The sequence below is a fragment of the Heteronotia binoei genome, chromosome 2, assembly GCF_032191835.1.
Source record: "Heteronotia binoei isolate CCM8104 ecotype False Entrance Well chromosome 2, APGP_CSIRO_Hbin_v1, whole genome shotgun sequence".
Classification (NCBI taxonomy): Eukaryota; Metazoa; Chordata; class Lepidosauria; order Squamata; family Gekkonidae; genus Heteronotia; species Heteronotia binoei.
Genome location: NC_083224.1, coordinates 193,178,997 through 193,195,626, shown reverse-complemented (window position 1 = coordinate 193,195,626; position 16,630 = coordinate 193,178,997). Strand labels below are relative to the sequence as shown.

At 51.2% G+C, this 16,630-nt stretch overlaps 1 protein-coding gene across 3 annotated transcripts in view; it reads left to right on the top strand.

The window, feature by feature from the left end:
• The window catches only part of SHD (Src homology 2 domain containing transforming protein D), a 62,489-nt gene extending 47,107 nt beyond the window's left edge, over positions 1-15,382 (top strand). For all 3 annotated transcript variants that reach the window (XM_060233433.1, XM_060233432.1, XM_060233431.1), the window contains 2 exons: positions 8,932-9,051; positions 15,196-15,382. In XM_060233433.1, coding sequence (XP_060089416.1) covers positions 8,932-9,051; positions 15,196-15,382 — 307 coding nt within the window. The remainder of the gene's footprint in view (positions 1-8,931; positions 9,052-15,195) is intronic.
• Positions 15,383-16,630: the final 1,248 nt, after the last annotated feature.

The window sequence follows — 16,630 nt, the reverse complement described above, 5'->3', positions numbered from 1 at the left end:
CTTGGGTCAGCCATAGTTATCACAGAGCTTGTCCTTGAAAAGGCAGCTGCTGTGAGAGCCCTCCAAAGCCCACCCACCTCACAGGGTGTTTGTTTGTTGGGGAGGAAGATAAAGGAGATTGTGAGCCGCTCTGAGACTCTTGAGTGGAGTGCGGAATATATATCCAATGTCATTGTCATCTTCTTCTTCAGTGATACTCTGTTTTCTTGGTGCTTAGGAGGGGCAACAGTGTGAGGACTTCTAGTGTCCTGGCCCCACTGGTGGACCCCCGATGGCAGCTGGGGTTTTGGCCACTTTGTGACACAGAGTGTTGGACTGAATGGACCACTGGCCTGTTCCAACATGGCTTCTCTTATGTTCTTATGTGACACAGAGTGTTGGACTGGATGGGCCATTGGCCTGATCCAACATGGCTTCTCATGTTCTTATGTGACACAGAGTGTTGGACTGGATGGGCCACTGGCCTGATCCAACATGGCTTCTCTTACGTTCTTATGGGACACAGAGTGTTGGACTGGATGGGCCACTGGCCTGATCCAACATGGCTTCTCTTAAGTTCTTATGTTCTAGGGTTGCCAGCCTCCAGGCGATATTCAAAAACGGCTGCGGTGTGGAGAGTAAACCACAAAGAAGTTACACCACAAGTAAGGCTGAACAATCACCCAATACTCCATTGCAAGTTAAGTGCATAATAAATTGTAACAGTGTGTAACTATATATGATAAATATATCACAAACACAAGATTGCAGTACAAATTCAGCTTGACGGACTATGGAAGGTCGGCCCTGCTTCTCTGTCTCCAACAATCTTCTTCAGGTTTAGAGCTGACTGATACCACTAACAGATTTTTACATCCTCCTAAATTTTTGGAAGGCTAACTTGGAAGCTGCTGCTACATGTAGACATTGAAGAGACGTTTCTGAAGAATGGAAATGTAATCTTTGGAAATGCCTTTGCCAGTGAGTGTTGCGGTCAAGCCTGGCCATTGAATGTTAGTGATATCAGTCAGCTCTGCACCTGAATAAGAGTGTTGGAGACGGAGAAGCAGAATCGACCTTCCATAGTCCGTCCAGCTGAATTTGGAATCTGCGATCTTGTGTGTTTGTGATATTCAGGCCTCAGATTCAGCAGTAGCTCACAGGAGCGCGGCTCCTGAACCTTTCTGAGGGTTCCCCCTCCTCCTCCCCACCTATCTTGTCCATCGAATAGTAGGTGCAGCTGCATAACAATCCCTGGATTAGGAGAGCAGGCGGCCAGCAAGCCACCAGGAGCTTTGCCACGCCCCCAGCAGCCCTCATTAACCCCTGGAGAAGCCCACAACACCCTTTCTCCATTTCTTATGTGATTTTGGGGGGCGGAGGGCTTGTTTGCGGAGGCAGCCTAGGAGAGCCCTGGGCGAGCGAGGCCTGCTTGGGCTGACTGGATCTCCAGCCTGCTCAAACAGGCCTCGCTCACCTGGGGCTCTCCTTTCTTGCATCAGGTTGCTTTTGGCTGAGGGGGGGGGGTTGACATATGTTAATGAGTTATGCTAATGTGCTCCACCACCTATTTTAAAGAGCTTCAATATTCCTTCTCACAGTTCACAGCTTTTTAAAGCTAAGGGCGAATTTGAATACATTTAAAAAGCTGTGAGCTGTGTGTGACGTCACATCACGACGTTTTCATGGCAGACTTTTTTACGGGGTGGTTTGCCGTTGCCTTCCCCAGTCACCTACACTTTCCCCCCAGCAAGCTGGGGGCTCGTTTTACCAACCTCGGAAGGTGGAAGGCTGAGTCAACCTGGACCTGACTACCTGAACCCTAACCCGGCTACCTGAACCCAGCTTCCACTGGGATCGAACTCAAGTCGTGAGCAGAGAGCTCGCACTGCAGTTCTGCAGCTTTACCACTCTGTGCCCCGGTGTTTTTTGAGGTAGAGGCATCCAATTTGCAGCCTGGCATCTGGTGCCTCTCCTGAAAAAAACTCCCCAGGTTTCAAAAAAGACTGGATTAGAGGGTCCAATTCTATGAGCCTGAAAAGAAGGTGCCCCCATCTTATTTCCTGTGGAAAGTCTCCTGGCTCCCCAACCCAATCCCCAGATATTTCCAGTCCCCAGATCTGCCAACCCTATTGCCATAAGTTAGCTGCAAACAAGACCCCCACTGTGTGCCCCGAAGCCCTGGGGCGCCTCTAAAATAGCTCTTTGGATCTGAGCTCTTGTGGTTAGCTAGGGTTGCCAATCCCCAGATGCGGGCAGGAGATCCCCCAGTTTGGAGGTCCCCCCCCCCGCTTCAGGGTTATCAGAAAGCGGGGGAGGGGAGGGGAATTTCTGCTGGGAACTCTATTATCCCCAATGGGGACTTATACCCATAGAAAATCATGGAGAATTGATCCGCGGGTATCTGGGGCTCTGGGGGTGCTGTTGTTTGACTGTAGAGGCACCTAATTTTCAGTATAGCATCCAGTGCCTCTCCCCAAAATACCCCCCCAGGTTTCAAGAAGTTTGGATTAGGGGATCCGATTCTATGAACCCCAAAAGAAGCTGCCCCTCTCCTTCATTATTTCCTCTGGAAGGAAGGCATTTAAAAGGTGTGGGGTCCCTTTCAATGTGATGGCCAGAACTCCCTTTGTAGTTCAATGATGCTTGTCACACCCTTGCTCCTGGCTCCGCCCCCAATATCTCCAGGCTCCACCCCCAAAGTCCCCAGATATTTCTTGAATTGGACCTGGTGACCCTATGCCTAGCACAAGGCTTCCCTTTCAGGAAAGAAAAGGAAATGTCCCCTGTGCAACACCAGTCATTTCTGACTCTGGGGTGACGTTGCTTTCACAACGTTTTCACAGCAGACTTTTTACGGGGTGGTTTGCCACTGCCTTCCCCTCTACGCTTTCCCCCCAGCAAGCTGGGGACTCCTTTGACCGACCTCGGAAGGATGGAAGGCTGAGTCGACCTCGGGCCGGCGACCTGAATCCAGCTTCCGCCGGAATCGAACTCAGGTCATGAGCAGAAAGTTCAGACCACAGTACTGCAGTACTGCCGCTTTACCACTCTGCGCCACAGAGCCTTTCTTTCAGGAGAGGTTTTTAGAGCACCGTGAGAATGTCCTGGGCTGGATTCAAGATTTAATGCATGTGTTTTGCTGTTCTATTTATAGGAAAAGGTTGATATTTTAATTATTTTTCAGTCCTCATCATTTTTTCTCATTTGCCGCATTATTGACCAAAGTAGCAGGAAGCTTTGATGGCAATGAATCAGCGTTCTGAAGCCTGCAGAAAAACATCTACTAATGGACTTAGAGGGAGGGGCTTGAAGCAGCTATCAATTTCACTGAGCCATATTATTACAAGCCTTGTTTTATGACCGTTTTGCATTGATTTTCCCTTTAGTTCAATTTTCCTTCCAATCTGCCCGTTGCCTTGAGCTTGCCGGTTGGAAGCTGAGACGGACACGACATAAACGAATCCTTGCGCTATTGTTGTACACAACTTCTCCAGGCAAGTGCTTGCCAAGCATATTTTGTCGTTCAGTCGCACAGTCGAGTCTGACTCTTTGCGACCCCCTGGACCAAGTCACGCCAGGCCCTCCTGTCTTCCACCATCCTCCGAAGTCTGCTCAAATTCTTGTTAGTGACATCAGTAATGCTGTCCAGCCATCTCCTCTTTTGCCGTCCCCTTCTTCTTTTGCCTTCTGTCTTTCCCAGCATCAGGGTCTTCTCCAGGGAGTGCTCCCTTCTCATTTGGTGGCCAAAGTATTTGAGCTTCAGCTTCAGCATCTGACCTTCCAGGGAAGAGTCTGGGTTGATTTCCCTTAGGACTGACTGATTGGATCTTCTTGCAGCCCAAGGGACTCTCAAGAGCCTTCTCCAGCCCCACAGTTTGAAAGCATCTCTTCTTCTGCGCTCGGCCTTCCTTATGGTCCAGCTCTCACAGCCATACATGACTACTGGGAATACCATCACTTTGACGATTCGGACTTTTGTTGGCAGGCTGATGTCTCTACTTTTTAGTATCCTGCCTAGGTTTGTCACAGCTGGTCTGAAGTAGTAGAACAAAGCAGGAGTTCGATAGCACCTTTAAGACCAACAAACTTTTATTCAGAACATATCTCCTCTTTTGCCGTCCCCTTCTCCTTTTGCCTTCTGTCTTTCCCAGCATCAGGGTGTTCTCCAGGGAGTGCTCCCTTCTCATTGGGTGGCCAAAGGATTTGAGCTTCAGCTTCAGCATCTGACCTTCCAGGGAACAGTCAGGGTTGATTTCCCTTAGGACTGACTAAGGCCAAGGGAAATCCCCTAGGCCAAGCATATTACAGCTATCAAAATGCAAGTCTGGCTTATTTGACTTTTGTTACTGGATCCTTTGGTTTCCTTTCCTGTCCTGATCCAGTGTGGTATAGTGGCTGGAACGAGATCTGGTAGACCTGGGTTCCAATCCTCGTCCTGCCGTACAGTTTGCTGGGTGATCATCAGCCAGTGATTCTCCTTCGTGAAGGAGAGCCGGTTTGGTGTAGTGGTTAAGTGTGTGGACTCTTATCTGGGAGAACCGGGTTTGATTCCCCACTCCTCCACTTGCAGCTGCTGGAATGGCCTTGGGTCAGCCGTAGCTCTGGCAGAGGTTGTCCTTGAAAGGGCAGCTGCTGGGAGAGCCCTCTCCAGCCCCACCCACCTCACAGGGTGTCTGACAGACACTGTCTGTTGTGGGGGAGGAAGGTAAAGGAGATTGTGAGCCACTCTGAGACTCTTCGGAGTGGAGGGCGGGATACAAATCCAATATCTTCATCTACCTCACAGGGTGTCTGTTGTGGGGGAGGAAGGGAAAGGAGATTGTGAGCCGCTCTGAGACTCTCCAGAGTGGAGGGCGGGATATAAATCCAATATCTTCATCTACCTCACAGGGTGTCTGTTGTGGGGGAGGAAGGGAAAGGAGATTGTGAGCCGCTCTGAGACTCTTCGGAGTGGAGGGCGGGATATAAATCCAATATCTTCATCTACCTCACAGGGTGTCTGTTGTGGGGGAGGAAGGGAAAGGAGATTGTGAGCCGCTCTGAGACTCTTCGGAGTGGAAGGCGGGATATAAATCCAATATCATCATCATCATCATCATCTTCTTCTTCTTCTTCTTCTTCTTCTTCTTCTTCTTCTTCTTCTTCTTCTTCTTCTTCTTCTTCTTCTTCTTCTTCTTCTTCTTCTTCTTCTTCTTCTTCTTCTTCTTCTATCTTCTTCGGCCTTTCCTACCTCACAGGTTTGTTGTCAGAATAAAATTGGAAAGGGTGAAGTCTTTGAGGGAAGTTTTGGGGTAAACACACATTCCATAGATTGCTCTGAATTAAAACTCCAGTTTTGCAGGGACGGTGAGTTCTGTGGGCTGATTAATAACTGTGTCCAGAAGTGTTGCCATGATGTCTTTAATTCCACCCCTCCCTTAAAACAATGTCCAGCAGTAGGTTCTGGCGAAAGAGAGCGGCTGTCATGTCTGAGTCAGAATTTGAACCCAGGCCTTGCCACTCTAAGTAATCCTTTGTGTCCAGTGGCTCTCTTTCGATCAAGCAATGCACTATTTTAGGGGTGTCAAACACGCGACCCAGGGGACGAATCATGCCCTCAGAGGGCTCCTATCAGGCCCCCAAGCAACTGGCTGTCATCTGCTTCCTTCTCCCTCTCTCTTGCTTCCTTCTGCATCTCAGCTTGCTTTGCCAGGCTTGCTCAATCGCACAGGAGCTGCAGAGCAAAGCCTCTATTTTCTCCATTGGTTGAGGCTCCTCCCCCTCCTGGTCCCTTGGGGAAGGAGGAAAAGAGCCAGAACTTCCATTGCCCAGTTCCTTGGACCCCATGGGAGAAATACAAAGAAAGCACCTTTAAGACCAACAAGTGCTAATGTTTTAAGCATGTTTTATTTTAAGGGTTTCTTTTAAAAAAATATTTAGTTATGTTTGTCTGTGTCCTTTAAAAAGTTTATCTCTCTGCAAAAAGTAAAGGTAAAGCTCCCCTGTGCAAACACCAGTCGTTTTTTCGGCTCTGGGGCGATGTTGCTTTCACAATGTTTTCACGGCAGATTTTTTACAGGGTGGTTTGCCATTGCCTTCCTCAGTCATCTACACTTTCCCCCCAGCAAGCTGGGTACTCATTTTACCGACCTCAGAAGGATGGAAGGGTGAGTCAACCTGGAGCTGGCTACATGAACCCAGCTTCTGCCGGGATCGAACTCAGTTCGTGAGCAGAGGGCTCCAACTGCAGTACTGCAGCTTTACCACTCTGCGCCACGGGGCTCTTTGTATGTCTGTTTTTTGTTGTTCAGTCGCACAGTCAAGTCTGACTCTTTGCGGCCCCATGGACCAAGTCATGCCAGGCCCTCCTGTCTTCCACCATCCTCCAAAGTACGCTCAAATTAATGTTTGTTATATCAGTAACGCTGTCCAGCCATCTCTTTTGCCGTCCCCTTCTTCTTGGGCCTTCTGTCTTTCCCAGCATCAGGGTCTTCTCCAGGGAGTGCTCCCTTCTCATTTGGTGACCAAAGTATTTGAGCTTCAGCTTCAGCATCTGACCTTCCAGGGAACAGTCTGGGTTGATTTCCCTTAGGACTGACTGATTGGATCTTCTTGCAGTCCAAGGGACTCTCAATAGTCTTCTCCAGCACCACAGCTCGAAAGCATCTATTCTTCTGCGCTCGGCCTTCCTTATGGTCCAGCTCTCATAGGCATACATGACTACTGGGAATACCATCGCTTTGACTATACGGACTTTTGTTGGCAGGGTGAGGTCTCGACTTTTTATTATACTGCCCAGGTTCGCCGTAGCTGTCCTCCCAAGGAGCAAACGTCTTTTAATTTCATGGCTACAGTCATCTTAAATAGGTACACACATGGCCCGGCCCAACATGGCTCAACCCGACAAGGTCTCATTTATACCTGATCTGGCCCTCTAAACAAATGAGTCCAACCTTGTCTCCACCTTCCCTTTGAGACCTGAGAGACCGTCTCTCCCCACACGTTCCCCAGAGAGTACTGAGGTCTGGGACTCAAAACTTGCTCACCATCCCCGGGCCTAAGGAAGTGCGTCTCAAGACAACTAGAGACAGGGCCTTTTCTACAATGGCCCCTATGTGGTGGAACCAGCTACCGGAAGAGGTGAGGGCCCTGCGGGATCTTGCTCAGTTCCGCAGGGCCTGTAAGACAACCCTCTTCCGGTTAGCCTATGCCTGATTAGGTAAATGTAGCTGCCAGATTTCTGTGATTATACTGTATAGTTTTAATGTTAAATATTTTAAGGTTTTTTAGGTTTTAAAGGTCTGTTTTTAAATGTAATAACTTTGTTCCGATTTTATTGTTTTATTGTTTGTTGTAAGCCGCCCTGAGCCACTTGTAGGAAGGGCGGGATATAAGTTACCAAATAAATAAATAGGTGTAGGAGCTGAGCTGTCCTTCTTGATATGGCCATCTCAATTCGCTGTGTCTGTCAGCTCTCACAGTATATCTTTTGGGAGTTGTCTTGAAAACAGTGCGGTGGGGGGTGGGGGGGGGCGGGCTTGTTAAACCAGGGTCTGCTTCTGAAACAGAGAAGGGTGACCAAGAGGCAACCAGGCAATTTAATTCCATCAGAATCTGGATTGTCTGCTGAGGGCAGAAAGGTTCCCAGGCATATTGCAGAACTACGTAAAAGAGAATTGTTCAAGAGGGCATTTGTACAAAGGCGAGAGGGCTGCAGCATCACAGACTGCTCTAGGGAAATACACTGTCTCCCCGCTGACGTCACACCACGCCCTGCATGTCTTGTCTGATGCTTACGCTTTGCTCAGATGACAGCTCTGTTCTACACGTCTGCCACCCCTCCATCCTATTAGAAGAAGAAGAGGATATTGGATTTATATTCCTTCCTCCGCTCAGAGTCTCAGAACGGCCTGCAATCTCCTTTCCCTTCCTCTGTCCACAACAGACGTCCTGTGAGGCGAGTGGGGCTGAGAGGGCTATCACAGCAGCTGCCCTTTCAAGGACAGAGTCACAGAGCGGCCTACAATCTCCTTTCCCTTCTTCCCCCACAACAGACACCCTGTGAGGTGGGTGGGGCTGAGAGAGCTCTCCCAGAAGCTGCCCTTTCAAGGACAGAGTCTCAGAGCGGCCTACAATCTCCTTTCCCTTCTTTCCCCACAACAGACACCCTATGAGGTGTGTGGGGCTGAGAGAGCTCTCCCAGAAGCTGCCCTTTCAAGGACAGAGTCTCAGAGCAGCCTACAATCTCCTTTCCCTTCCTCCCCCACAACAGACACCCTGTGAGGCGGATGGGGCTGAGAGAGCTCTCCCAGAAGCTGCCCTTTCAAGGACAGAGTCACAGAGCGGCCTACAATCTCCTTTCCCTTCTTCTCCCACAACAGACACCCTATGAGGTGTGTGGGGCTGAGAGAGCTCTCCCAGAAGCTGCCCTTTCAAGGACAGAGTCTCAGAGCAGCCTACAATCTCCTTTCCCTTCCTCCCCCACAACAGACACCCTGTGAGGCAGATGGGGCTGAGAGAGCTCTCCCAGAAGCTGCCCTTTCAAGGACAGAGTCTCAGAGCAGCCTACAATCTCCTTTCCCTTCCTCCCCCACAACAGACACCCTGTGACGCGGATGGGGCTGAGAGAGCTCTCCCAGAAGCTGCCCTTTCAAGGACATCTCTGCCGGAGCTATGGATGACCCAAGGCCATTCAAGCAGGTGCAAGTGGGAATCAAACCTGGTTCTCCCAGATAAGAGTCCACGCACTTAGCCACTACACCAAACTGGCTCTGGATTAGATGGAAAGCAAGTGACTGCTCCAAGGTCGCCCAATGAGCTTCCATGGCATGAGTTGGGATTCAAACCTGGGTCTCCCCGATCCCAGTCTCTTAAGAGCTACACCACAGTGCCTCTAAGAAGCTTCTGTGGGGGCCACAGCTCTCATCTGATAACTAAAAACCTGCACATGTTTGTCTGCTCCCCAACCAGGTGGTTCCACGGCCCGATCAGTCGAGCAGAAGCCGAATCCCTCTTGACCCTGTGCAAAGAAGGCAGCTACCTGGTGCGGAACAGCGAGACCAGCCGGAACGACTACTCCCTGTCACTCAGGTGAGCAGATGCAGATATTCCCTTCCCCCCAGCCCTGCTCAGTGGCTAAAGTCAAGAAGGGTTTTGGAGCCAGATGAATCACAGGTGGTTAAGGGGTAGGTTTGCCAGCTCTGGCTTGGGAAATCCCCAGAAATTTGGGAAGGGAGCTCTGTGGGGATACAACAGATGGAACTCCTGATGGCACCTGAGTTTTTTTGGCCACTGTGTGACACAGAGTGTTGGACGGGATGGCCCATTGGCCTGATCCAAGATGGCTTCTCTTATGTTCTTCTGTCTGGGGCAAGTGATGCTCTGTATTCTTGGTGCATGGATTGGGGGCGACAGTGTGAGGGCTTCTAGTGTCCTGGCCCCACTGATGGACCTTCTGATGGCACCTGGGTTTTTTGGCCACTGTGTGACACAGAGGGTTGGACTGGATGGGCCATTGGCCTGATCCAATATGGCTTCTCTTATGTTCTTCTGTCTGGGGCAGGGATGCTCTGTATTCTTGGTGCTTGTGGGGGGGCACAGTGGGAGGGCTTCTAGTGTCCTGGCTCCGCTGATGGACCTTCTGATGGCACTTGGGTTTTTTGGCCACTGTGTGACAGAGAGTGTTGGACTGGAGGGGCCAGTGGCCTGATCCAACATGGCTTCTCTTATGTTCTTATGTCTTGGGCAGTGATGCTTGGACTGGATGTGCATGTGCTCCCGATGGTGACCAGAGTTATCAGCAGGCCATGTTTGGGGGTCCCGGGAGGGGACCTGGGGCCTTTCAAGGTTTCTATTTTGTTTGCTTTGGAAGGAATACCATGTTAACTTTTTCTTTTCTTTTTTGCATGAGGAGCTTAGTATGTAGAGGCCAGCAACTAAAAGTCCCATGTTGGGTAATCAAGGATGCATTTTCTTGCATTGTGCATGCACAAAAAGGCAAATGCTGCATGCCAGCTGTCATTTTGATACAGCGCAGCAGCTGTGGGACATTAGCCTCAGGGCATTGAATCACAGAGTTGAAAGGGCCCTCCAGGATCATCTAGTATAAAAGAGACACAATGCAGCCACTGTCTTGATTGGGGACCACCCATCTTGGGCCTGGTCACTGTCGGGGGGGGACCTAGGGTTGCCAGATCCGACTCAGAAAATACCTGGGGACTTTGAAGTTGAAGCTAGGAGACTTTCCCATCCCCCAAAATAAATAAAAATACAGCAGTGCATTCCCCCTGAATTCAGTCTTCATTTCCTTGACCTCCCAGCTGCTACACTTCCAGTACATGAAACTGAACACACACCACGCACACTCACAAAGCAGCCAAAATAAATGCAGTTTGCAAGCACACACTTTCGTGATCTCACTGGGGCAATTTACTCACAGGAGTTGCTGAATGTAACCAGCTGCTGTATTTCCACCAACTTCTTCAGACTAGCACAGGAAACAAAATGTTCTAGCCATTTTCCTAAGGGGAACTGCAATGGAAGTCCATCTGGCTTCTTTGGCTGAGGATACTGGCAGATGTGGCTCTCTCCAGTTTGATGCCAGTTTGGTGTAGTGGTTAAGTGTGTAGACTCTTATCTGGGAGAACCGGGTTTGATTCCCCACTCCTCCACTTGCACCTGCTGGAATGGCCTTGGGTCAGCCATAGCTCTCTTATCTGGGAGAACCAGGTTTGATTCCCTCCTCCTCCACCTACAGCTGCTGGGGTGGCCTTGAGTCAGCCATAGCTCTCGTAGGAGTTGTTCTTGAAAGGGCAGCTGCTGTGAGAGCCCTCTCAGCCCCACCCACCTCACACGGTGTCTGCTCTGGGGGGAGAAGGTAAGCCGCTCTGAGTCTCTGATTCAGAGAGAAGGGCAGGCTATAAATCTGCATTTCTTCTTCCAAGCTATTGAGTGAGGGATGCTGGATTAGTGACACAGAAGGGGTGACTGGTGTCTCCGTTTTGATTGCAAAACATTGGAGGCCCCAGTTATCCCCACCCTACGGAGGTAAAGACACCCTTTCTGCTTCATTCGACCTAGCAAGCAGGTTGGGAAAGAGATCCTCTGATTTAATGGCAGGGGGGGGGGGACATGGCAGGGGTCCCAAGAGGCCTCCAGCTTCAAGAAAGCGAATGTTTCTCCTCTCACCTTTCTGCACTGGGCTAAATAATTGATCATTGTCTGCAAAGCGGGAGGCAGCCCGGAAATGACCCCGTGCCCCTCCGCAGTGTGCATGAACACAATGAAATATTCATGGCGCTCTGGCTGTCCCCCGCACTACTGGGGTGGGGGCGGGGTGGGTGGGTCATCTAAGCGAGACCTTTGCTGACCCGACCCTTCCGCATGGGCGGTGGCTGAGGGAGGCACCTCTCGTGAATGGCCAAGTTCGGGAGCTGTTAGTGAGGATTGTGAGGGTCGCAAGTGGCCACAAAACCCTTTTTTTTAAAAGGACACGCTGCTGCTATTCAGTCAAGTTGTCACGGGGCGGGGGGGTACAAAAAAGAGCTAAAGTTGAGCCATGTATCTGAAGCACAAGCTGCCTCACAAAAATGACAAACGCGCACAGCAGCCTGGCTCTGCAGACATGCAGAGATGCGACAGGCAGCCTCCTTGGAGGCCAGACAATTCTGTTTCGTATCAGGAGAGATTACGTTATCTGCTTTTAATGATCGATGGCGGGATTACTGGCCTTCAGCTAAGGCATGTTGGAAAGTGTCAAATTCAGAAGAGGGACTCACACAGAGACACAGGCAGAAGCCTCCCCCTTGGTTTGGTACTCCCTGACTCTGTGATTGGTTGGCTTACCATTGCACCCAGCAATTTCTTGGGGCACGTCATAAGAACATAAGAGAAGCCATGTTGGATCAGGCCAGTGGCCCCTCCAGTCCAACACTCTGTGTCCCATAAGAACATAAGAGAAGCCCTGTTGGATCAGGCCAGTGGCCCATCCAGTCCAACACTCTGTGTCACATAAGAACATAAGAGAAGCCATGTTGGATCAGGCCAGTGGCCCATCCAGTCCAACACTCTGTGTCACATAAGAACATAAGAGAAGCCATGTTGGATCAGGCCAGTGGCCTATCCAGTCCAACACTCTGTGTCCCATAAGAACATAAGAGAAGCCATGTTGCATCAGGCCAGTGGCCCATCCAGTCCAACACTCTGTGTCCCATAAGAACATAAGAGAAGCCCTGTTGGATCAGGCCAGTGGCCCATCCAGTCCAACACTCTGTGTCCCATAAGAACATAAGAGAAGCCATGTTGGATCAGGCCAGTGGCCCATCCAGTCCAACACTCTGTGTCCCATAAGAACATAAGAGAAGCCCTGTTGGATCAGGCCAGTGGCCCATCCAGTCCAACACTCTGTGTCACATAAGAACATAAGAGAAGCCATGTTGGATCAGGCCAGTGGCCCATCCAGTCCAACACTCTGTGTCACATAAGAACATAAGAGAAGCCATGTTGGATCAGGCCAGTGGCCCATCCAGTCCAACACTCTGTGTCCCATAAGAACATAAGAGAAGCCATGTTGGATCAGGCCAGTGGCCCATCCAGTCCAACACTCTGTGTCCCATAAGAACATAAGAGAAGCCCTGTTGAATCAGGCCAGTGGCCCATCCATCCAACACTCTGTGTCCCATAAGAACATAAGAGAAGCCCTGTTGGATCAGGCCAGTGGCCCATCCAGTCCAACACTCTGTGCCACAAAGTGGCCAAAAAAACCCAAATGCCATCAGGAAGTCCATCAGTGGGGCCAGGACACTAGAAGCCCTCCCACTGTGCCCCCCACCCAAGCACCAAGAATACAGAGCATCACTGCCCCACGTCCTCTTTCTTTTGTGCAGAAAACCTGGCTTTGGGGTGACATTGAGGGTGAGTGTTGGTTTTCTCATCCTGTCACTCTGCATTCAAACTGGGGGGCAGGGGGCGGGCAGAGAAGGAGTCCAACACAGTGTGGTCCAGTTGAACTGAGGTCTGTTCTGGGAAGTCCACTGTTTCTGAGAGCCAGTTTGGTGTAGTGGTTAAGTGCAAGGACTCTTACCTGGGAAAACTGGGCTTGATTCCCCACTCCTCCACTTGCACCTGCTGAGATGGCCTTAGGTCAGCCATAGTTCTTGCAGAGTTGTCCTTGAAAGGGCAGCTTCTGGGAGTGCTCTCTCAGCCCCACCCGCCTCACAGGGTGTCTGTTGTGGGGGAGGAAGGGAAAGGAGATTGTAGCCCACTCTGAGACTCTGTCTTTGAAAGGGCAGCTTCTGGGAGAGCTCTCTCAGCCCCACCTACCTCACAGGGTGCCTGTTGTGGGGGAGGAAGGGAAAGGAAATTGTAGGCCACTCTAAGTTTCTGTCCTTGAAAGGGCAGCTTCTGGGAGAGCTCTCTCAGCCCCACCCACCTCACAGGGTGTCTATTGCGGGGGAGGAAGAGAAAGAAGATTGTAGGCCACTCTGAGACTCTGTCCTTGAAAGGGCAGCTGCTGTGAGAGCTCTCTCAGCCCCACCCACCTCACAAGGTGTCTGTTGGGGAAGAAGGTAATGGAGATTGTAAATCGCTCTTGAGTCTCTGATTCAGAGAGAAAGGCGGGGTATAAATCTGCAATCTTCTTCTTCTGTTTTGAGTTCTCGCTTTCTCTGCGTGAAAATTACACATAAAAGCAGGGAGATGTTTTAATGTTTGCTGCCTCCCTGAGTGAATCCCTTAGGAAGAGACGGAAAAGCCGAGAGAGAAGTCAGTTATCATTTCTAATGCAAGGGTCAGAGGTTTGCATTCAGAGTCCCTCCCTCCTCCCGCCACGGTGCTTTGATCACCCCCAGCCTCATCCAAGGACCACTAGCCAGGGCTTTCATCTCCTTCCTGTTCCCTCAGATCCAGGACATCAAAACGGCCCCCTCCGCCTCATGATCCAGCCCCCCTCCCCTTTCTTTTTATCATTTGTTACACCTCTGCTGGGGACCAGCTAATGTGAAGTGGATGCATTTCCCCCTTGGATTCCCCCAAGACCTCCTTTACAAGCAAAGACAGCTTCAAGAGGGGATTGGATAAACATCTGGAGCAGAGGTCCAGCAGTGGCTGCTAGCCACAGCGTATTGTTGGAACTCTCTGTCTGAGGCAAGTTTTTTGGCCACTGTGTGACACAGAGGGCGTTTTCCCACAGAGCTTCCTGCGGAGCGACGTCCCTCTTCACCGCGCAGCGTCTGCGCGGATTTCCCACCAACTGCTCTGCAGAACCAGGAAGTGCCGGGCCTTTTGCGTCACAGATGTAAACCGCTAAAAACCAGTTTACATTAGCGACGCAAAAGCCGCGGCTCTTCCTGGTTATGTGGAGCAGTTGGTGGGAAATCCGCGCAGACGCTGCGCGGTGAAGAGGGACGTCGCTCCGCAGTAAGCTCTGTGGGAAAACGCCCAGAGTGTTGGACCGGATGGGCCATTGACCTGATCCAACATGGCTTCTCTTATGTTCTTATGTCTGGGGCAGTGATGCTCTGTATTCTTGGTGCTTGGGTGGGGGGGGGGGGACAGTGGGAGGGCTTCTGGAGTTCTGGCCCCACTGGTAGACCTCCTGATGGCAGTTTGGTTTTTTTGGCCCCTGTGTGACACAGAGTGAAGGACTGGATGGGCCATTGGCCTGATCCAACAGGGCTTCTCTTATGTTCTCATGTCTGCGGCAAGTGATGCTCTGTATTCTTGGTGCTTGGGAGGGGCACAGTGGGAGGGCTTCTAGTGTCCTGGCCCCACTGGTGGACCTCCTGATAGCACCTGCGGTTTTTTGGCCCCTGTGTGACACAGAGGGTTGGACTGGATGGGCCATTGGCCTGATCCAACATGGTTTCTCTTATGTTCTTATGTCTGGGGCAGTGATGCTCTGTATTCTTGGTGCTTTGGTGGGGGGGAACAGTTGGAGGGCTTCTAGTGTCCTGGCCCCACTGGTGGACCTCCTGATGGCACCTGGGTTTTTTGGCCACTGTGTGACACAGTGTGTTGGACTGGATGGGCTGCTGGCCTGATCCAACACGGCTTCTCTTATGTTCTTATGAATGGCTCTGAAAAACCCGTTCTAAGATTGTGCAAAAATGCTTCCATGATTCCAAGCGTGCCTTCGAAAACTGCGAGGACTAGGAACTTGGATGAGGGCGTGAGGGGAGGGGGTGCTGTATATTGTGCCTTCCCACACCTGATTTTTGCTTCTGGCACCTTCCACAGGAGCAGCCAAGGTTTTATGCACATGAAATTCACCCGGACCAAGGACAGCAAGTACATCCTGGGCCAAAACAGCGCTCCTTTCGACAGCGTTCCGGAGGTGATTCATCACTACACCGCGCAGGAGCTGCCCATCAAGGGGGCCGAGCACCTCTCTCTGCTCTACCCAGTCGCTGTTCAGACTCTGTAAAGTGGGGGGGTGGTGGGAGGGGAGGAGCTGCTTTCGATCCAAAGAGACTGGCAGGACGATCGTCCGGACTGCAGAGGGGGTCTCGTTAGGACGACCCACAGACAATTTCTCTCTCTCCTCTCCTGCTGGGGTTCTCCCATCACGGAGAGGTGCATGCGACTGCTTTTGCAAGCAATAACGGTGCCGAGCTTCGTTCTGGCAGCCCTTGGGTACCCCTTCCCCTCCGGCTGTCTCTCCCCAAGGTTGGGGATGACGCCTTGTGACTCGTCTCCGGCAAGCGAGTGGAAGAAAACGGGGACATGCTCTGGGCTGGTCTGGCAGTTCCGCTCTTGCAAAGGTTATCTTGTTCGTGCGGAGCCGGGGTGGAGCTGAGCTTTTGCCAAAGACCTTGGAGCGGGCCGGGGTGGAGACTTTGTATGCGGAGGAATGACCCCTTTACCCTGAGAAGTTATCCCATATAGTTCTTACAGCTGACCTTTTGCAAAGTGTATCTTGTTTGTGTGAACTGAGATGCTGAGTTTTTATGAGGGGTCCTGGAGTGGACAGACGCTTGTCCCTTCTCCCTGGAGGCCTTGCGGACAATGCTGCTCTTGCAAATGTGATATTGCTTGTCTTAGGGTTGCCAACTCCAGGTTGGGACATACCTGGAGATTTGGGGGGGGGGGGACGTGGAGAAGGCAGGTTTTGGGGGAGGGGGGAAACCTCAGCAGGGTATAATGCATAGGATGCACCCTCCAAAACATCCACTTTCTCCAGGGGAACGGATCGCTGTCATTTGGAAATTGGGAGTAACCATGGCGCCCACTGACATAGAGCTGCCAAGTTCCCCGGGCTGGGCAGGGGTTTTCCCACCCTGGAAGTTCCCAACCTGCCAGCCCACACTGGGCCGGAGGCGGGATCCTCCCCTGACGTCCCTCAGAAGTGACGTCATCGTGCCGGTGACGGTCGCGCGCTGGCCGCTCTAGCAATTTGAGAGGAAAAAAACTCTATGGTTTTCCTGGCCGCTCTAGCAATTTGGAAGGGAAACTCTATGGTACCGGAGGCCGCAGGGGACTTGAGAACCCTACACTGACACCTTTGAGCTTCTGCCCAGCAAGGCTTCTTACTGGCCATTAGCAGGGCTTTTTTTGTAGCAGCGACTCCTTTGCATATTAGGCCACACCCTCCTGATGTAGCCAATCCTCCAAGAGCTTACAGGGCTCTTCCTACAGGGCTTACTGGAAGTTCCAGGAGGATTGGCTGCATCAG